This window comes from Macrobrachium nipponense, chromosome 28 (assembly GCF_015104395.2).
Source record: "Macrobrachium nipponense isolate FS-2020 chromosome 28, ASM1510439v2, whole genome shotgun sequence".
Classification (NCBI taxonomy): domain Eukaryota; kingdom Metazoa; phylum Arthropoda; class Malacostraca; order Decapoda; family Palaemonidae; genus Macrobrachium; species Macrobrachium nipponense.
Window position 1 is genome coordinate 9,225,992 of NC_087217.1, and position 22,096 is coordinate 9,248,087.

Below are 22,096 nucleotides of genomic sequence, written 5' to 3' on the forward strand. Positions count from 1 at the left end.
TATATTGTGTGTGTGGTGTGTGTGTGTGTATGTGTGTGTGTGTGTGTGTGCTTTCGCTCTCGGGTGCGTGCGGTCAGTCGCTGCTCACTTAGCCGAGTATGTTTTTTGTTGGTGTTAATTTTCATTTCGTGTGCACGTGCGCCTTCTTAATGTGTGAATATGAGTTCATGAGTAATTTATCTTCTGCCATAAATAATACGTTTTCGTGGTAATATTCCCATCTACGAAAACGCAATGAATGAAGTCGTTTTTTTATTCAACTTCTTAATAGATAAGGCTGTTTTTGTGTTTGTCAGTGATTTCATGCCAGTTTTGAACTTTTTTTCAGACTATAAACATCTTTTAGAATGGAAGCAACAGTCATTCGACTTTAATCGCAGTTTACCTGGGGAAGGTTTGATAAGATACCGTGTAATTGGTATCATCATCATGCACTTTCTGAACAGGGTCATCGTAGTCTTTGCCATTTTTTTTTACTCTACTTCTGTGGATGTCTGCTTCTGCCAGAATCTCTTTTAGACAGCGTGGTTCGTGGTGATAGGTCTCTGATTCCTAAGAGTGGCAGTTATGACTTGGACCATCAACAGATGATCTCTAGTTTGTCACTATTCCATAAGAAAGCAACCAGATTCGCTGAACAGCAGTTTATATGCAGTAAATGTGCCTCGCTGTGGCACTTCACAGTTCCAGATGTCCGTTATTCCTCTCACTACTGGACTGTGGAGGAGCAGCCTCCCTTCAGAGGATGTCGTGCTGTTGGAACTTCAGAAGTTCCAGAAGTTCAAGCGAAGATGCAGTGCATGACTACTCTGATGCTCCTCGCATTTTAATACATGTTTATCTATTCATTCATTTACTTTTTCTATTTTTAATATTTGGGATCTTTTCTTGCTGTATTTCCCTTTACTTCCTCTTACTTGTACGTAATGGAGACCATATTCTTTGGAAGCTTGAATTTCAAGTCAGCGGCCCCTGTGGTGGGATTGTTCCTTATGGATAGGTTTCATCTGCTGATTAGTAATACTAATGAGTTTCTTATGTATACCTTTCAGGAGCTTAGGAATAAAGCGTTTCTGAAAATGTTGGATTCTCAAGTCATTTAAATTTCGAATATTTGGTTAACTTGATCTCCACCCATGCTCATACCTAATACTACCTGTGAGCATGTTTGTTTGACTCCCATAACAGCACGTTTCAGCTCTTTTTGACATCGTTAGCAGCGGGTATTAACGCAAGAATTTACCAAGAATAGTTTCGGAGTGTGTTATCAAATTTTCCATTTTCCACCTCTCGTATTTTACTTTATAGATTAGACCTCTCTCTCTCTCTTTCTCGCTCGTGCGTTTTTTACGAGTTAGGTAAAATTACCAAACCGTAATGCGGCTGATTGCCGGTTCATATAACATGATTAATGGGAACCGTTCTGTGCTTGTCTCAGGCTGTTATTCATGTAGCTAAACGGTGAAGGAGAAAATGTGTTGTAAGAGGTGCGTATTTCCGTATCGTAACTTCAGTTAAAGTAAGAATTCGCTGTTGTACATTTCTGTTTTTATTTATATGATTTTCCTTATTTCCGGTTTTATGTTTTTATTCTTTATCATGTTAGTTAAATCGAAGCCGGTAACTGACCTTTCCATTTGGCCTCAGTGCAAAAAAAAAATTATTTCTCGCCTTCCTTTGACAAATAATAATTTTAGTTCGGTAGTGAGATTAAACTGTTTTATACAACTAACTGTATGTACTAGGAATTGAACAAGTAGGTTTAAATTTTATGAAAAATGTCCCACTTATGACCTCTAGGAAACTAGTGATGGTGGTATGATTTTGTGAAAATAGTTAGCATCCAGAACTTCAGGCGCCAAACTATTCAGAAGTGTCGGTTCCAGGTCTGAAAGACTTGAGGTCAGGCTGATCATATTGGTTTCAGATTTATGGTAATTCGCCGTTTACTCATTGATAAAGGTAATGGAGTGGAATTTGCACCGAGTATCACAGAAGTTCCTCTCTTGCTTAATTTTGATGGATTATTAACGAGGTTTGCAGAGAATTTAGAAAATCAAAATTCGATTTTCTAGTGAAGAGTATGTGGTGATGACTATGGCAGTAATTTTGTTTTTCAAATGTACAATCTAATGATTCAAACCAGTCAAAGATTTATAAATCTACGAAGTACAACCAAGTACACAATTCTCTAATATAGTATGTACACTCACACGTACAAAAACTCACACACAAACTATATATATATATGTATGTATGTATATGTGTGTGTAAAAGTATGTTTGAATGTGTATTACTTTCACCCGCCACTCTGGAAATAATTTTTTCAAGGTGTGGTGATTGTGTCCCGTGACAAAATGACTGTCGTCATGCAGGTCGCAGGTCAGACCATTGGACATTGCATTTAGATGATTTTGTTTCTCCTCTGAAAGAGAGTGTAATTTCAGCCAAAGAATATTATTGTCATCGTCGATCCTTTTACTGGAAAGTGAGGCAGAGGCTGAGACTCCTAAGAATTGTGAAATTGATTCTGGGGTTAAAGGGCTACGATGGCTTTGGGCTTCACAGTTTTGAATGGGTTTCATGTTGTGGATGGTTAGACATCGGCAAAGGTTGTGGGTGTGGTAGTTAGATGTTTTCTCCAGGGACTTCTTCGGCTTTCATGTGACTTCGGCTTTCGTGTTTTGGCACTTTTTAAAATCATCTGTTGTTTAAGAGTTGGCTGCTCGGTGTTTCATGATGGTTCATAAATCCTAATATTCAAGACCATCACAATAAGTACTCACCTAAAATACCTACCCAGTAAGAAATTCTGTCTCTTCATTCTCCAGCCTTTGATTTCCTTCCCTATTCTTTCAGCAGCCGTTTCCAGAACCATTCTTTTGCGTGCATAGATTTTGAGTCCCTTAAAAACCCTTTTCCCCTCTCGTTCCTTTCAGATCCTGGCCAGAATACTAACTTTTTTCCATCCATACTCAGCTTTCTTGCACGGTCGTAAATAGCCACAGTTTTACTCATTCGTCCTTTCCAGCCTCCCTGATACAATAATCGCTAAGTCTTCCGAGACTCTTTACACCCTACACCCTTTAACTTTCCCTGGAAGCAATCACTTTATTCTTCTCATTCCAGCATGTACTTCACTTTCACCTTTGGTTCACTCTGCTTTTCTGACCTTCTGCACCACATGGCCACATTCAAAATCCCAATCCCAAGGTGCATCATCCTATTTATTTCCCTTTTTTTTTTTTTTTTTTTTTTTTTTTTTTACATCGAGTACTGGGTATGATGCCACTTTTTTTTTTTTTCTTTTTTTCATCGAGTACTGGGTATGATGCCACACCACACCCCGTGCTTCCGGCCATTTGATGACTTCAACACCATGCAGGCAGTAATAATACCGACATTCGTCCAGCGCTTCATGGGCTTGAAGATGTATGTGGTTATCATTGGCCTCATACAAAGCGGCTCATCCACTATTTATAGGACATTTCTTCCCCTAACTAGTAGCGCTTTGTATATACTACCAGGGTGGGTAAGGGTCCAGAGTAGGGACTGACATGTTGTTGGTGGTTGCCATTGGGCACGACAACGACCTCATCTGCCATTGAATTGGGCATTTCCTCCTACAAGGAGGTCACACTCTTACAGTATGTGTTCCTGTGCCTCTGGACATATAGCACATTTGAATCCCAAGCCATTAGCAGGCAGTACCGTAGAAGTAGGAGTATTTAGTTACGGACCTCGGTGTTTGTTTATATATATATATATATATATATATATCTATATATTATATATATATATATATATATATATAGTACATATGTTTCCCTGATGTTCGAAATTTGTATCTAATAGTTTGTCGACTGAGGTGGATTTAACAACCTCAGCCTGAAGCAGTAAGTTTTAGGTGAAAATGCTTATAGTCTATATTATATATATATATATATATATATATATATATATATATATATATATATATATACACACACACATTATGCATGTGTGTGTGTGTGCGCATGCAAAGAATGACGTAATTCGTTGACAGATATGAATTCCCCTATATTTCACTTCTCCGAAATTCCTTCCCCGTTTCGCGCAGTTAACCTTGTCACGGCCTCGTATTTTGACCTGTAGGATAGGGTGGCCCCTGTCACCTTTTCCGTGAACTCATTTATTAATTTTAGGTATTACTGTTACCATGGTTACTGAGTTTTCGTTTTCGTTTGCATTATAATTGTAATAGAGGTGTTCTTTGTTATTTTGCTGTTAAGTTTATTGTTATTTGAGTTATATATATATATACATAATATATATATATATATATATATATATATATATATATATGGTATGTATATATATATGTGTGTATATATATATATATATTGATATATATTATATATATATATATATATATATATATATATATATGCCCTTCCTTTGTCTTTAAAAGTAACCACCTTTCTCCTCTCTTGATAGTGCGTATACCTTTAAAGTCGGTTGTTGTCAACATTTTTTTTCACCTCAGTATTCCCTCCATAACACTGCCGCTGTTCTAATAAGATTTTAAACCACAATAGAATTTGAAATATTTTGAAGCCGAAAATTGTTTTGAAAGGGAAACAACGTTTTCACCTTTGGCTTTTTATGTTGTACTGCCATTTTTGGGAGGCTAACGTTACAGGTTTGTCGTCTGCATTGCGTAGTTTTTGCTCATTTTCTTTTGGTCCTTTTTTATCATATTTATCTGGACGACTTTCCATTCCGCTTCTTTTGTCTTGAGGAATGCGACTTTGGGTTACAGGTTTAGATATGGTAATGCGATTATTGGCAATAAGAATTTTACTTGCAAATATTCATAATGAGGGTTAATGGTGTATGTTGTGGTTAGAGATAGATTTTGTGAACAGTCCATAGACAACCTAAATTCTCTTTCGTATGAACAGTAATTCTCTCTCTCTGTCTCTTTAAAATCCAGTATCTTTATTGAGGTAAGTCAGAAATTCAGTGCATAGTTGTCAGGTGACTGTTGTGTGTCGCAGCTAGGGTAGAAAAAGAGAAAACTAGCCGTGTGTCTTCATTGACCTCTCAATTTGCAAACTACCATCAAAATCGGAAGTCTCGGTGAGGTACCTAATATTCACCTCTTCTTTCATCTATTTTATGATTGATATTTGCACAGCTTAACCTGGAATAATAATACAGAATTTTAATCATCTTATTATACTATCACACAGGTGTACCTACTTTTCGTTTCACGTATCTTAAAAATACTAATGTCACCAAGATTTGCGCACTTTACACCATACAGTCATTTTGTGACCAGCTCTCGCCTCATGTCACTAATAACCTCGATATCACATAGATTAAAGGAGTCTGTTCAACCAAGATGCGAACACCGCATGTTTGCCAGAGTAGCTGCGTTCATTAAACCTTTCTTTCAGGTTGAAAAGTGAAACACTTTTAACTGGGTAAGCTTGCTACAACATCTACCCTCCTTCCCTTCTTCGTCCTTTCTTTGTGCACTCTGGGTCTCTGGTGTACAGCATGGGTGATGGTCTCCCTTTTTTATCATTTCAGAGTCAGTTCCGGTTTGACAACGAGAGTTACCTGCAATTGCCAGAAAACCACCGAAGGGTAGGTCTAGCTATCAAAGTCTCCTTCCCTGTCTTTACTGGACTTTCCAGTTTCCTGTACCGTAGGAATTGCTTTCCTTCTGCTAACCTGTTTTTGATATAATATTCTTCAACAAAGCATGTCACGGTAATTCCATTACTATTAGTTTAGTCTTCCCTGTCTTTATTTTAAATTTAGCAGTGTAATCCAATGTCAGTGATAGTAGGATGGCCCATCTGAACTGTGTGGGGTCTTTGGTTCACCTTCGTCTAATAAGTTTAAGCATATTATTTTAACTTATGCAGGTCAGTAATGTTAATGAGTATAAGTTAGAAATGAATGCAGTGTTTAACTGTTATTGTAGGCATAAATAGTGAGAGCCACAGCGTTTGACAGAAATAAGCTACTGTGGCTTATAGAGTATTACCTATTTTCCATATTCTGGCTCATTTACACAGAAATTAATGAACATCAGCGTCATGATATTCAGCCCATTCCTATGTATTTCTTAAACATGTTTTGACTCGTAAAATTCATTAAGTTATTTTCCACATGTAAGTATGTAAATGAATTTTTATATGCGAAAAGAATTCTCAAAGTAAGTAAATTATTTGTGACCTATTTTTGTGTCCAGTTTACGTGAGACATAAATAATGCTACTGGGTCCCTTCCCCACATTCCCGAACTGTGCTTTAGAGTAACACCTAACTGCCCAGAATTGAAATTATCGGTGATTCTTAGTTATTAGACTCTCGTCTTTTGAATGGTCATGCAGACTGCAGTGGCTACGAATTTTATGATGCACATGCAACACCCAACAAATCACATACAACTTCAACGCGAACTATGCAAAGCTCATGACGAATGTTTGGGATTTACTTTCACCATTTCGTAATTTGGTAGGAGCTGTTACAGTTTCCCTCGAACTCGGTTGATTTACGAACAATAGCTGTATTTTGGCGGTGGGCTATTTAAAAAGAAAAGCTTTTGGAAGGTTTGAGTATGCCCTATTATAATTATGTACAGTGATCCTTCAGATTAAAAAAGATTTTCCAGATTAGTAATAGGGGTTTGTGTCAGGCTGCGAACATGAAGATAAAAAAAAGTCATGAAAAAAAAATCCTTGAAAACCAGTAAAGAGAAAAGTAAATAACTTAAGGAGCAAGAAATTTATTATATTATTATTTACACATGATGGGGCGCAGAAGTAAATTGCGTAAATATGACAGTTAGACTGCGTTCTGCTGCTGGGTATATTTTATTTGCTTCAACAAACTTTTAGAAAGAAAGACGCTGATGGTCCATGGATATGAATAGTAGAACATTGTTTTCTTTCAGTAAATTAAAAAAAATGTGCTTAGTTGATGATTATTTCAAAAACAAAAACAATAGGAACAACTACTAGTCTTACTGTGTATACTATATATGTGTGCATAAATATTGATATATTTATATATGTTTGTACTACACATTTTATATATATATATAGATATATATATCTATATTATATAATATTAATATATATTATATATATACTATATATATGTATATATATATAAATTATATATATATATATATATATATATATATATACATACAAATATACATATATATGATTTTCCTAAGTACCCCCAGCGAAGATTTCTAGATACTGCCTCTGGCTGAAGGATGTTGTAAATACTGCCATATTGCTTTTCCCCTTTTAAATTATCATTCCACTGACAATAAAATTAACAATAACCACCTTAGTTAAAAGTAAAATAGGAGGACTGGCAATGAAAAACCAAAGTAGGACCATAAACTCCAGTGCCAGCAGTTCATATGAGCATGTGACGAATACACCAGCCGAAGGCCAATAATGGAAACCATTTCTTATGAATCTCCTTCTTTGCCTTCAGCTTTTTCCATTTCTATATGGGGTCGCTATTTCTAATCAGCCTTCTCCATCTTCCTCTGTTCTGTACATCTTGTTCTCTTAGACCCTTTTCCTTCATGTCATTCAATAATTTATCTTTCCACCTGAACTTTGGCCTTCCCCTCCCTCTTCTGTCCTCCACCTCCATGTTCATGGCCTTCTTACATAAGTGTTCATCTTCTCTCCTCATGACATGACCAAACCATTTCAGTCTTCTTTCCTGAGCTTTTTTTGAAACCTTTAATACTTTGACTGTCCCCCTGATCAGTTCATTCTGGATCTTTTTTCTTTTGTGACACCACACATCCACCTCAGCATTCTCATCTCGGCCACTTCCATTCTTCTTTCTTGTTCTTTCTTTATTGGCCAAGTCTCTGCCCCATATAGCATGGCTGATCTAACTACGCTTTTATAAAACTTTCCTTTAACGTTTGCACTGATCCTCCTGTCGCAGAGATTCCCTGATGACCTTCTCCAATTCATCCTTACACACACACACACACTGAATTCTATTACTGACTTCTGCATCCAGGTTTCCATTCTCACTCATAACAGAACCAAGATATTTGAAGGAGATAACCCTCTTTATGTCTTCTTGGCTCAATTTCACTGTTCCCTGCTATTCCTCTCCACCTGTCCACATATATTCTGTCTTTATTCTGCTAATTTTTAAGCCTCCACTCTCAAGTTCTTCTCTCCATCTTCCTAGCTTGAGTTGGACACCATCACTTGTTAGATCAGTCAGCACAATGTCATCAGCAAACATTGCACACCAAGGCAACCTCTATGTTAAAACATCCATCACAATATCAAACATGTAGGGACTAGGGGCTGAACCCTGATGGAAACCAACTTTCACCTTAAACTTCTCTGTAGTTCCAACTGTGCTTCTTACTTGTGTGGTTGCTTCTGCATACATATCTTTTTTCAGAAACTTTTCTCTCTCAAGCACCTCCATACTTCCTGTCTAGGTACCCTATCATATGTTTTTTCCAAGTCAATATACACCAGATGTAGTCCTTTCTGTTTCTCTCTATATTTTTCTACTGTCTGCCTTGGTACAAATATTGCATCAACTGTGCTCTTTCCTGGCATAAAACCAACTTGTTCTTCACAAATTGTGGTTTCCATTCTCAATCTCCCTTCTGTAATCCTCTCATATATTTTCATTGTATGTGATATCAGTTTAATTCCTCTGTAGTTTCCGCACCCCAGCACATCACCCTTCCCTTTGTAGATTGGGACCATTAGACTATTTCTCCACATATATGGCATTCTTTCTAGGCGATATATCTTGGTCATTAAATCCCACAGGATGTCTATGCCATTTCTTATGAATATATAGGCCAAAACTGAGGACCATTTCTCATGAATAAAGGCTATGTGAAAATAGACACGAGTAGAATCAATTTTTTTACTGTAATAGATTGATTTTATTGTAATTTTAAAGAAATCATCCTGTTTATGACATAATTCCTTAATGACACATTTTATTTACATCTTATGAATGTTATTTGTGATATATATTATTATTATTATTATACAATAATTTGCAAGGTCTTGCGTTATTTCTACGGTCATAGTGCTGTATTTTCCCATGGAACAAGAATATATTCACAGAAAAGGTATAAATTAGTCTCGTTCATAGCGACATTTAAATACATCTTTATCGATTATTTATATTACCTTTGAAAGTCCAGCCTGACCAAAGTTACCATGCCATATGAATTGTGTTTGTTAATGTAAAAAAAAAATGTTAACTTGTGGAATTGAATTTTTGTCTACCAACTGGAGCTTGGAGACAAGTTCCTCAGCCTTTTGAGGCATTCTGGCAGTTTTGTAATTTTAACATAGTATAGGTAGGCTAGGTGCAGTTATTACATTTGCCTACAAGCATTTTGTTTGCACATTTCTAGTAAAGATTCTAATTGTCATGTTTTTTGCAGGTGTTGTATGACGGAAAGTTGGCGGCAGCGATAGTTTTTATGTATAATCCAGTGGCAACTGATTCCCAGCTCTGCCTTCAGTCTGCACCAAAAGGAAACCCTTCTTTTTTCGTTCACAATCCACATGCTTTAATGCTACAGGTGAGGATGTAATCTTGATTCAAATAGTGTTATGTAATGAAATGTAGTACAAGGTTTGCCCAAGGTCTAAGGAGTGTTGTGACTACCAAATTGTCATGGTTCATAGTGAGAAACCTAGGATTTTATACAAAAGGTAGTGCCGTCTTGCACCTCTTGGGGTGCTCCTGTGATTCCTTTTACTGCACCTCCGTTTTTATTATCTTTCTTACAATTATTTATTCCTACATTATTACAAACCATCGGTCTTTACATGGGAATTACCTTCAGCACAAGCTGGAGTAGGCTATTCTACACAACAAGGTTGTCCAGCAATTGCACTACTTGTGGGAGAGGTGAAGTGTACCCTAACCCCTCCCTTCGCTGATTCACGTAACTACTTACCTTATAGGCTAGCCTAGCCTTTGTCGAGAGTGAACGTAGCATTGCCATCCTCTGCGCTATTGCTTCTTGGCTGTTCTACTTTCATCTCAAGCTAGTTTTTTCCTTCCTTTTTGTTGATTCAATAGTTGTGGTATATTGTTCTTGTTTTTGAATAATGCAAAGCCAAGAATCATATACGTACTAATCCTAAACCTAGATTTTGCCTGGTTGTGGGAGAGTGACTGTGCAATTGCTTTCTCTCACTCTTTCACATTGACCCGCACACTGTTTGCACTAATGCTGCAACGGTACGTGTTCCATAAATGATAATACTTGCCCCGAGGATTGCAAGTGGTCCCTGGAGCAAGGATGAGGTTCGCTGGGAAGAGGAAGTCCAAGAAGACTGCTCATCTATCCAGGTAACTCCTTGTCTCTTACCATGTGATTCCGGTCGGCTGCTTCTCCATTTAGAGGAAAATTCACTCCTCCACACTCCCCTAGTGTTTCAGCAATGGGGAGTTTGCATGGGGGAGAGGGGACCAGTCTCAATCTCTCAATGGCCTCCTTTTTCTCCAGGAGCATTCCACCCCCTGATCAAAGGGAGGCAGCCACTAAAATAACATCTTTTTCAGGTCTAGTTGGAGATCGGGAGGACCTTTCAAAATCTAGGGAACCTCTGGCCTTTCCTAGGTCTTCCAGGGAAATCATCAGTGAAAGGCTTGATTACACATCTTAGTGCCGTCAACCAAGCCCCCAGCAGAATTAATGATAAGGTACAAAAAAGAAATGAAATTGGAGAGGAGCCCCGTTTTCCTTTGACGCCACCAGTACCTTCGTTTCCATCTACTTTCGCGTCCTCCCCCTCTTCTCCTGATGGTCCCATTAGGTGGACAGACCTGAAAAGGAAGAAGGCAGGGGCACTAGATCGCAAGAAAAACCCTTTTCCTTTTGAGGGTTCCATTAGGTGGACAGGACCAAAGGGGAGAAGAGCAGTGAAAGGGCCCATGGACCTTCTCATGATGTGTCTTCTTCTACAGAAGAGGCTTGAAGATCTCTCTATAACACTCCCTTGTCCCAGGACAGGGAACCCGCATCTTGGGTGTTCCCAGACTTCCAAGGCACAGAATACAGCTCCCCTGTCCTATGATGGGGGACCTGTGTCTCCGGCGTCTCTAGGCATTGGATGCACGAATGTGCCTATCCCCTGTCTCAAGACAGGGGACCCAAGTCTTGGGTGTCTCTGAACATCCAAGGCTCGGAATATCATTCCCTGTTGCAGCTGGCACCAATACCAGACACCAGGCATTCCTAATGCCTGGTATAGTTCCTTCCTCTGTAGAGAGCTCCAGGGTTCCGACCTGGAGGCTCATTCCCATCACAGTAGAGGAGTCATCCAGGGTGCGGCCCCTGCCCCGGTTGATCCACTCATCAGGACTCTACAGCCCATGACCATGAAGGTTCTTACCCTTGGGCTTCGATGGCTGCATGCTGCTACAATAAGCATTCATGGTCCCTGGACGAAGACGTGGACTATAGAGTGAGAGTGGGTGTGCCACGTGGAAACTTAGCCCCCACCACCAAATCCCCAACCGAGGACGCAGCTCCCACAAGCCACACCTTGGATAATCGGTGGATCAGGTCCCGAATAGGTGATGCTGACCCTAGGGTTCACACATTAGATGCACTAAGAGAGGCCTCGGCCTCCAAGACAAGTCTTGCTCCTCGTTAGGTCAGACCATGCTCTTGCCCTACAATGTGTGACTGTTCTCCCAGGTGCACCTCTTGCTCACGCTTGTGTGAGCGGGTATACTCTTCTCGGGATAGCTCCTGCACACTTTTGCGAGGGCTGCGTCCTCTTCCAGGGACAAACCCATTCACCTTTGCATGGCAGGAGTTCTCCCAGACCCCTACACCGATTGTCATTTCAGTCTGACAGTCGCTCATGTCCTTCCTCTCCTGATGAGGCTTCAGTCTCCAGCAGGTCAACAAAGGGTGCCAGGCCCCTCTCAACTGTTCTTTCAACCTCCTCGGATTATGTGGGGAAACATGGGAGGGAACATGGGGGTTCTAGTGGAGGTCTCGCACCTGCAAAGAGGGCAACTTGGGAGGACCATGACTTGTAACGATTGGAGGGTCCTCTTATTAAGGATCCAGATAGTACTCCCAAGCTGCAGAAATCCTACATTGAGATTGTTAAACTGATTCTCCAGTATAACAGTCTCAGGATGAGACATTGGCTGACAATGGGATTATTCCTTCAGGCCTCGAAGCCCTGGTCAGGCCTCATAGGGAATCCTTACCATCAATTGGATTGCCTTGGTTTAAGCTTGCAGAATTAGTATTGGGTCAGGTGAATTCTCTCATCTCTGTAAGGAAGAACTCACTTCAAGCCAGCCACTCATTTAAGCTGCTTCCCCCACCACTACCTCGTCAGAAGTTTTATAAACTTTAGGTCTATTGTTGGATAACTAACAGAAAATATCTCCGTCTTACATCAGGTGTCAACAACTTTTGACCATTACTTACCTGGCCCACCAGAAAGTTAACCTATGAGCAAACAGGGCACTTTAAAGACGAGACACAGCTCTGTGCCTTGTTCTGAAGTTTGTAAGTCCCTAATCAGTCTTAACTCTGAGAAACATACCTTTGCTGGGTTCCACTTCTCTGTTTGACGGGGAACAAGTAGATACTGCAGTGGATCGACGAAGGACGGATGGCAATGGCTCCCTCATCCACTGCACAGAGGCAGAGACTGCTGGGCCTTCACAAGCCACTACAGCCCTACCCCCGGGTCAGGCTGGTCCTTCGTCTGTCGGTCCCAGGAAACCACAAAATCTTAGGGTCCCTCACAAGTATACCCAGCCTTCTTCAGCTCATGTCAGGAAAGGTGCAAGCCAGCAGCCCTTTTGTTCCTATGTGAACTGGAGAGAGAATGTAGGGGGAAGAAGAGAGAGGATCCTAGGGGCAGTATTCCCCTCCACATGCTGCCACTGGTGGGGGGTTGCCTGTCAAGCCATTGACCAATATGACAACAACACAGAGTGGAATCCTGGGTCATGAATGTCCATTGAGTAGGATATTTACTTCCCTTCGAATCTCCCCCACCCTTCACTAATCTACTGGTCCATCTGTAGACGTATGTTTCTGGCTCATCGAAGGTCCTCACACCACAGAGTGAGGTGGAGATGATGCTGGAGAAGGGCACTGTATAAGTTATGACAGACCATTCTCCAGGATTTTACAGCAGGATATTTTTAGTGGAGAAGATTTGATTCAAAATGGAAACAACTCGGTCAGTGCTGGCAGCCATCAGGGAGTCCAACTTTATGCTTACAGTGGATCTGCAGGATGCGTATTTCCAAATACCCATCCATCAGTCCTCTCACAAGTACATCTCCTTTATCCTGAATGGGACAGTGTATCAATTCAAGGCTCTTTGCTTTGGATTGTCAACCACTCCACAGGTGTTCACAAGAGTGTCAATCCTTGTTCCAACCTGGGGTCATTCACATGGGATGTCTTTTGAGGTATGTCGACGATTGTCCAGTCCTGACAAGCTCTTGCTTGAAATTGTTTCAGGACAAAGATTGTCTCCTCGAGTTTTGTCGCAGCCTAGGCATTTCAATAAATCTGGAGAAGCCAGACCTCATACCCAAACAGAGGATAAAGTATTGGGTCATGCTGATAGATATAGCAGCAGTGAGTGTCTTTCCCTCAGACTTCCGAATCAGCAAGTTCAAGGAGACAACGAAGTTATTCCTGTCTCGACAGGAATAACCAGTTGGAATGCAGCAAGTTGTTCTCGGTCACCTGTTGTCTTTGGAGAACTGGTCCCTCGTGGGTGACTTCACCTCCGCTCCCTCCAGTGGAGAATGGAGTTATAGTCTTAAACAAGGGATTCGCAGTCCTTTCCCATTCCTCTCTCGAGAGAAGTGAGACAGGACTTAGCCTGGTGGCTAGAAGACAGGAACCTCATAATAGAAGTCCAACTTCACACTCCCTTTCTCTCTCTCCCCCCTCTCCAGTGTTTCTGTTTTAAGATGCATTGAGGGAGGGATGGGGCGCCCACCTGGAGGACGTGTTAATTTCAGATGTTTGGAATTGGAACAACAAGCACTTGCACATCAAGATCCTGAAACTCAAAACAGTCTTCCTGCCACTTCAAGAGTGCCAGGATCAAGTAATGGGGCACTCCATGGTACTAAAGAGTGACAATACCATGGTAATGGGATTAAGTCAACAAGCAAGGGGAATTAGTGTCTCGCCAGCTTCTTCAGTTGATGGTGCAAATGCATGAGTGGGCAATAGCACACTCAGTGGATTTGCCAGCCAGATACATCCCAGGCAAAAGGAATGTAGTGGCAGACAAACTCAGCCATCAGGGTCAAGTGATAGGATGGTCCTTACAACCAGACGTTGTGGAAAGATTGTTAAATTTTTGAAGATGACGAGTAATAGATCTTTTTACAACACGGCACAACCGGAAGTTGCAGTGGGACAATCTTGACATGTACTCTTTTCCTCCGTTCTGTCTTATTTGTGAAGTGATCAGCAGGGTAATGATCACTGCAATTCTCAGAATGACCCTGGTGGCACCCAATTGGCCACATGCCAAGTGGTACCTGGATCTGCTGGCTCTGCTATCCGAGGCACCAAGAAAAATCCTTCCGTGGCACAACCTTCTCTGCCAACCTCATGTAGAAGAGGTTCCACCAGTCCAGAGAGTCCCTATCCCTTCACAGCTGGAGGCTATCCAGCATCTCTTACGAACAAGAGGCTTTTCTCACCAAACAGCATCAGAGATGTCCGGATATCTTCGGAAATCCACTGCAGATGTCTACCAAGTGAAATGGGCCATCATCTGTGGTTGGTGTCGTGAAAGGGATTTCTCTCCGGTCGGAGGTACTGTTCAGCAGGTAGTGGACTTTTAAGTCTTCCTTCACTAGAGAAGCATCTCTCTGTCTCAGTAGTTAATGGCTACAGAGCCTCCAACCTGGGCCTGGTCCTATGCCAAAGGACATAGATCTGCCTTCCTTTTGGGAGATCTCTATGCTGATGAGAAGCTTTGAAAAGTCTTGCCCTCCCAGGGGTTTCAGTCCCTCTGAATGGGATGTGACTCTTGTCCTTCGGAGCTTGACTTGTGTACCTTACAACCCTCTACGAGAGCCTGTACAAGAGTTGTCAGACAGGGATCTGACCCTGAAGACTGTATTTATGCCTTGGCATCGGTGAAAACAGTAGGTGAACTTCATGCTCTTTCTTATAATGGTAAACACTCAAGGGAATGGGAATCTGTTTCGCTCAAATTTATCCCAGATTTCTTTGCAAAGACTCAGAATCTGGCAGTCCCCGACACCAGATGCTAGTCCTTTCGATCCCCTCCCTAGAGGACTGTAGGTGATGGTCGAGAAGAGCTACTACTATGTCCTGTTAGAGTGCTGGAGCGCTATCTTAAAAGGACTCGGCAACTCTGGCCTGAGTGTTGACGACTTTTCATTGGCACTGGCAAGACCAAGAAAAAGGTGTCCAAAAACACACTATCATGAAACAAAGAGGACTTGATTATGTTCCAGCCTAAAGCTCATGAAGTTATGGGCATTTTGCCCTCCCTTGCGTTCAAGGAGAATCAGTCAGTATATCAGGTGCTGAGAGCAGGAGTGTGGTCACATCATATGATGTTCACCTCCTACCTGAGGGACATTGCTCATAGGTCCTTAGTCACTTTTTCCTTTGGTCCTGTGGTGGTTGCTCTAAAAGTTTTGTGCACAGTCCTCAATTTCCCCTAGCAGGACAGGTAGCCTCTGTTCTAAGATGGACGGTAATAGAAATGAAAGTGTGTGTGTGTGACTGGCCTCCCTCCTTTCTCCTTCTTTACCGTACTCTCACAGCAGAATGAGGATAGGTTCCTGGACTGTCACACACTGGGCAGACACACACATGTAGGTGAGTGATCAGCCTTTCTATTTTTTCATGGTTATGATCTAATAGAAGCAAATCCTACCCTCTCTAGCAAGGGGAGAGAGGGACAGACAATAAAACTAACCTATTACTTAGCTTTATTGTCTCCAACACAATGTTCTTCATAGCCTTTTCAGAGTAATGCTGCTTTCAAACCCATTATACTTTGAAAAGCCCGAAAAGCCCAGAAGTCTGACAGACAAGCAAACTTTTGCTCCTCTGATCAGAGGCATGGCACTGATTCCTTTGTTTGATATTGCACAACCAGGAAAAAGCCCTAGGTAAGGCGAACCTCCAGTCTGTTAGGAAGGCTACTCATCCTCCCACCAGTTAGTAAGTCTTCCAATGTAAAGACTGATGGTTTGTATTCATGTAGGAGTAAATTAAAAATTTCAAAAGTAATTTGTATTTTTCATAACATTCAAACCTGAGGACTTTTCATAAACTGTCCACTTCTAGCCATCTCTCATTTGTTTACCTGCGCTATAAGGCAAGTTACAAGACTCAGTGAAGGGAGGGTGAGGGTATCCCTCACCTCTCCCACATGTAGTGCAACTTCCAAACAACTTTGTTTTGTAGAAGGTAATTCCTGTGTAAAGACCTCAGGGTTGTATGAATTGAAAAATACAAATTACTTTTAAAATTTGTCATAGTGAAACTTTGAGGTTTTACTTTTGTTACATCCCTCAGACCTACCTACCTCTCATTTTCCTTTCCAGTGCCAAATGACCTTATAGGTCCCAGTGCTTGTCCTTTGGCTTAAACTGTATTTCATTCCTTTCCATTTATACAAAGAAAACAAAACTTGGCTTAGATACCACCACCAACAAGTTACTCTCAAAGCACAGGATAGTGTGGAAAATATATCCTTTATATGGCTGTTGTCGATAAATATAACAGAAAAAATGGGTGGGACTTGACAATACAAAAAGATACATTGTACGTAGTATACTTACCGGAGGCTTTTTTACCCTAAAGTGAAATCATGTAAACACACCATACCACAACTTGTGGTGCAGTACCTTATCAGACTATGAAAAGGGTAGCATCCTTGATCCATACACCACACCCCTTTAACCTTGGCCAAAAATGTATACCAAAGGTAATTACAGGGATACATCTTAATATGAAATACGATACTGACTACCTAAACTTGAAGCACACCAACCCCACCACCACCCTTCATCTTCACCTACATCAAATTCAAGTGTTTCATGGTTTTACCCTCTTATCAAGATAGTTCTACACACACACACACACACACACACACACTCACACACACACACACACCTCTTCTATAATCTTTCAGGTGCCGTTGTGCACATTTGCTGAAAATGACCTCACTTGAAAAATTATAAAATTTATATAAAACCTTAAGCATACAAGTCTTAGCTGTATTATTATCAAACAAATATGCTGGCCTTTGTGATAAATAAAAAATGGAGCAATATTATCCATGTTTATGACCACAAGATGGAAGCAGAGTTCTTGACAAAAATCTTAGCATAAAATAGAAAAAAAAAAGTGTTTAGATATGAATTTTTGGTATATCGTCTCCAAAGTGGCTGAAATAATTTCGTAGCATTACCTGACAGAAGGACAAATACTGAAACCTAGATATGCTGTACAAGATGGTGACTAAAGCTAATTTTTACATTGAATTAAACATGATTCGGGACCTTTTTAAATTAACCAGTAAGTATCTCTGGAATCAGCAATGTGTCCTCTATGTTCCAGGATAAAAAAATTGCTGTGTAGTATATCATCCTTCCACACTTTCTGTAAGTCTTTAGGAGAAATTAATCTAACCTTTTGTGATTTAATACTTTACAAAATACTCTTAATATCAAACATAGGCTGTTAGCTTTCCTGCAAAAAAAGATACATTTATTTTTTAACAATGTCTGTTGAACTAATTTTATAAATTTTATGAAGGTTTTGGTAATTCACAGTTGTATTTTCAATAATATTTTATTGATCATATCAGTAATTTTTTATTTACCAACATTAGTACGAGTTACGATGCAGAATAACTTAACATGTCTAATTTTTCATGAAAAACCTTAATGCTAGCTGATGACAATGATTAAGTAAGCTTTACCATATCCATGTAAAATACTTTACACTTTTGTGATGAGCAGTATTTTATGCCTTTTGCTCATACTGATACTTGCCTTGCTGATATTTTTGAATGTGTGAAGAACTCAAGTTCAGAATTGTGATACTGGAATTTCATTGGTATGTACCTGTACTTTTTTGTCAGCATGGGTAACTTACAAGTAAATTCAGTATAGGAATAGTTCAGTTCAGTACAGTATGTATTTCATATTTTTTGTTTGTTACAGGATGTGAAAGCAGTTGTTACCTACAGCATCCACAGTACCTTAAATAGTATGGGAGGCATTCAAGTGCTGTTTCCGCTGTTCCAGCAGCTTGACCTACCCCATGACACACCGCCAGCTATTAACGATTATTACAACACCAACAAAGATCCTTCTTTAGGGTAAGAATGAAATATGTAACCCTTTTTTTCATATACATATCCTGTATATGTGATTAGAATAGAAATATCATTTTGTTTTGATTTTCTTGTTGGATACTGATTAAATGAGCTAATATATTGAATAGGAAAATGTATTCATTGACAGAATATCTCCTATAACATTTAATAGTCTTGTGTGGAGATTAGTATTGCCAATATAATACTGTTAACAATATGGAAATTAATTTTTCTGTCAGTTACTGTATCAAACTACTGAACTTCAATTTTTTTTTTCTTTACAGATCTACCTTAATAGGTTTTATTTGTGAGATGGTTGAAAGCTGTAATACAGTTCAGCAGCACATGGTTCAAAATAGAGGGTTTCTTGTAATATCCCATCTCCTTCACCGCGCCTCAAGACACCATGTTACAATGGAAGTGCTAACTGCCTTTCTAAAACTTACAAAGTTCCTTGTCACCTGCCCTAATTCAAATTCAGATCTTTTACTAAAACAGGTAAGATGAATTTGTAATTACTTTGCAATACTGTGCTTTATCTAGTTTTTCACTTTATAAAGTGATAAGTTGGTTAGATTAGAGGTAAATAAATTTTCTTTGCTTTCAGCTGCTGGACCACATCTTGTTCAATCCATCTCTGTGGATATATTCTCCAGTTGTAGTTCAAATGCGGCTTTACACTTACTTAGCAACAGAGTTCCTGTCAGACACGCAGATATACGGATCTGTCCGGAGAGTGTCCACAGTGCTGCAGACTATGCACACTCTGAAGTACTATTATTGGGTAGTCAATCCCAGGGACAAGAGTGGCATTAATCCAAAAGGTCTTGGTAAGTTGAGATTATTTTGTAATTGAAATGAGAATATTTTAGCTTGTAATAGAGCAAAAGTTGTCAGATTTTTGTTGGATGAAGAGATGAATATTTAGGAATTAAATTTTTAGAATAGCTTTGGTAATGAGTTTCAGTACAATGCAGTACATTTTAAAGGTTCATCAAAATCCAGTAAATGAATTGTATCTTTTTCCTCAAATTTAATTACCAAATTATGATTTCCCTTAAAAATTACATGTTGGAAAGTTAATTTTTCTACTTCCCCTATGATGCACAAGCTATGTAAAATATAGATTTTCTTAAGTGTGTATATATATATATATATATATATATATATATATATATATATTATATATATATATAATATATATATATATATATATATATATATATATATATTGATTTTTGTTCCAAAAGACCATAGTAATATAATATCTTCTCTTTTGGTACTTTATCTTAAAATTGCTAGTTTTGCACTTTTGTAGATGTATCACTCATATTACAGATGGACCACGCCCAAGTGATAAGGATGTTGTTAGTTTGCGTGCATACATGCTACTGTTTCTCAAGCAACTTATTATGATAGGCAATGGTGTCAAGGAAGATGAACTTCAGGCTATCTTGAATTTTCTCTCTACTATGCATGAGGTAAGTAATTCAATCCTAAAGGGGTCTACAATGACAGGTATCAAACCTTATATGTTGTATTTCAGGGGTTTGTTCAGTACTTTTTGGTAATATTAAATTTTTGGAATACTTTCACTCATACTTTATATTACCTGTAAAATGTGTGATAAAACTTTATATTACCTGTACAATGGGTGATGAATAGCATGAAGTGCTATGCAGTTTTTTTTATAGAAAAGCTGTCAGTACCTCCCATTGCAACTCTTCTCTTGGAAAATTTATTTTATGAAATAATTTTTGCTATTCCTTAATTGTTAGCAGTTTCAAGTAATCATGGTATTCATTCTTGGAATATTTACTGTAGTTAATGAAGACCACAATATTTATATTTGTATACTTTTTATGCAAAGATATTCAATGTTGTACTCGGTGCAATCTTCAGAACTCTGTAAATTCTTTGTGCAGTGTGTCAGTCTATAGTGCCAAATACTTGTGAACTTTATTCTTTATTAGTACTGAGCATTTCTAAGTTTGTAAATTACTTATTATTATGGTGAACTTATGTCAACAAACTATTAATACTGTACATTCAAAAGTATGATATTGCAAAAAAATGATTTAGATGTAGCTTTCATTAATCATTAGACTAACTTTGGATTTAGTAGTGCATTACATTGCAGTTTGTGAATAATGTCAGTGTTTATGGCTTTATGCTTTCTTTTAATTGTAATTTTAAAAATCTTTGAATGTTGCTATATTGCAAGGGAAATTTTCCTCAAATGTTGTATTGATGAATTACTACAAATGCATAAATACTGCCTCTAGTCAAATTGCAGTACAGTAGTAAATTATATTCATTATTTATGCTTGTATCAGCACTTTGATCATACAGAAAGGCTACATTTTTTGCTCTGTCCCTGGCATCTGTGTCTTCACCAGATTCATGATCACTGTTAAGATATTGAAATTTCAATGTGTTACAGTTTCTTTTATAGTATCATAGTTTAAAAGCTGTAATATAATCATAGTGTAGACTATGCACTACCTATCTGCATCATTATCTTGGGAGTGTTAACCTGGAAGTAAAGTTCCTAGTTCATAATGACATGATAAGACTGAAATTTCAATAGGTTGCTGTTTATTTGCAAGGTTTAGTTTGATAGTTGTGATATTATCACTGTATACCTTTATTACCCATCTGTATCATTTGTCCATAGGTTGCTTATCAGGTTGGGACAGGGGATCACAGTAGTATACAGTGAAATAAATAGGTCATGGTCAATGTTAAGGTATATATGTAATTGAAAGTGGTAGTGTTTTATTTTCAAAATTGCAATGTTTAAAGAGATAGTTGTTCTTTATTTCAAATGAGTGTATTGAGCCATAATGAGTAAATTAATAAAAATACTATTTCATCCCTCCTGCGGGCAGATGCATTGGGGTAAAAACTCCTTATGGTTAGGAAGAACTTTGTATATATCAACATGGAAGGTATATATGTGTAGTAGCTTGCAGAAAAGTAATATAACATATGCCCTTACCTGTGTATTTATATTTGGCTTGTATTCATTCCCAAATGTTAGAAGTTGATTCTTTTTTACAGGTGCTGATATAAAGAAAATAAAAGAAGAAATTTTAGAGTCTGATTTCTTTAACCTACTAGCCTATGCCCTTTCTTGACTATTAACTTTGTCTTGTGATGTTTCAGGATGAAAATCTCCATGATGTGCTGCAGATGCTCATGTCCCTTATGTCAGAACATCCATCTTCAATGGTGCCTGCCTTTGATGCTAAACATGGGGTACGGACAGTTTTCAAGCTTCTAGCTTCAGAGAGTCAATTGATCAGATTACAAGCCCTCAAGTTGCTCGGTTACTTCCTTTCAAGATCAACCCACAAGTATGTTGAGATCGTACTGAATTCTTTTTTAATTTGCATTTCTTGAAATCAGCTTATTTAGTAAACATGTCACTCCTTAAATTGACAGGGTATTTTCATAAAAAATTATTTTTTTTATATAAATATATTGAACTAGAGTCTATTTTTCATATTCTCTAGGATGATCATTTTTAGTTTTAGTAGTTTTGGAATGTTCATAAATGAATGATAAATGCTTGAATGGTATGCTATGGATTTGAATGAAGTAGAGTTGCTTTGCAAGTTGTATTATAAATTTCCAGTATACATATGTTTAGGTCTATCA

General features: G+C 38.7%; 1 protein-coding gene across 6 annotated transcripts in view; it reads left to right on the forward strand.

The window, feature by feature from the left end:
• Positions 1-22,096, forward strand: part of LOC135201400 (neurobeachin-like) — a 562,670-nt gene that overhangs the window by 40,942 nt on the left and 499,632 nt on the right. For 5 of the 6 annotated variants that reach the window (XM_064230269.1, XM_064230271.1, XM_064230273.1 and 2 more), the window contains exons 4-10: positions 5,578-5,634; positions 9,475-9,615; positions 18,279-18,436; positions 18,718-18,931; positions 19,041-19,263; positions 19,772-19,914; positions 21,602-21,792. In XM_064230269.1, coding sequence (XP_064086339.1) covers positions 5,578-5,634; positions 9,475-9,615; positions 18,279-18,436; positions 18,718-18,931; positions 19,041-19,263; positions 19,772-19,914; positions 21,602-21,792 — 1,127 coding nt within the window. The remainder of the gene's footprint in view (positions 1-5,577; positions 5,635-9,474; positions 9,616-18,278; positions 18,437-18,717; positions 18,932-19,040; positions 19,264-19,771; positions 19,915-21,601; positions 21,793-22,096) is intronic. The other variant, XM_064230272.1, reaches the window with a different exon arrangement.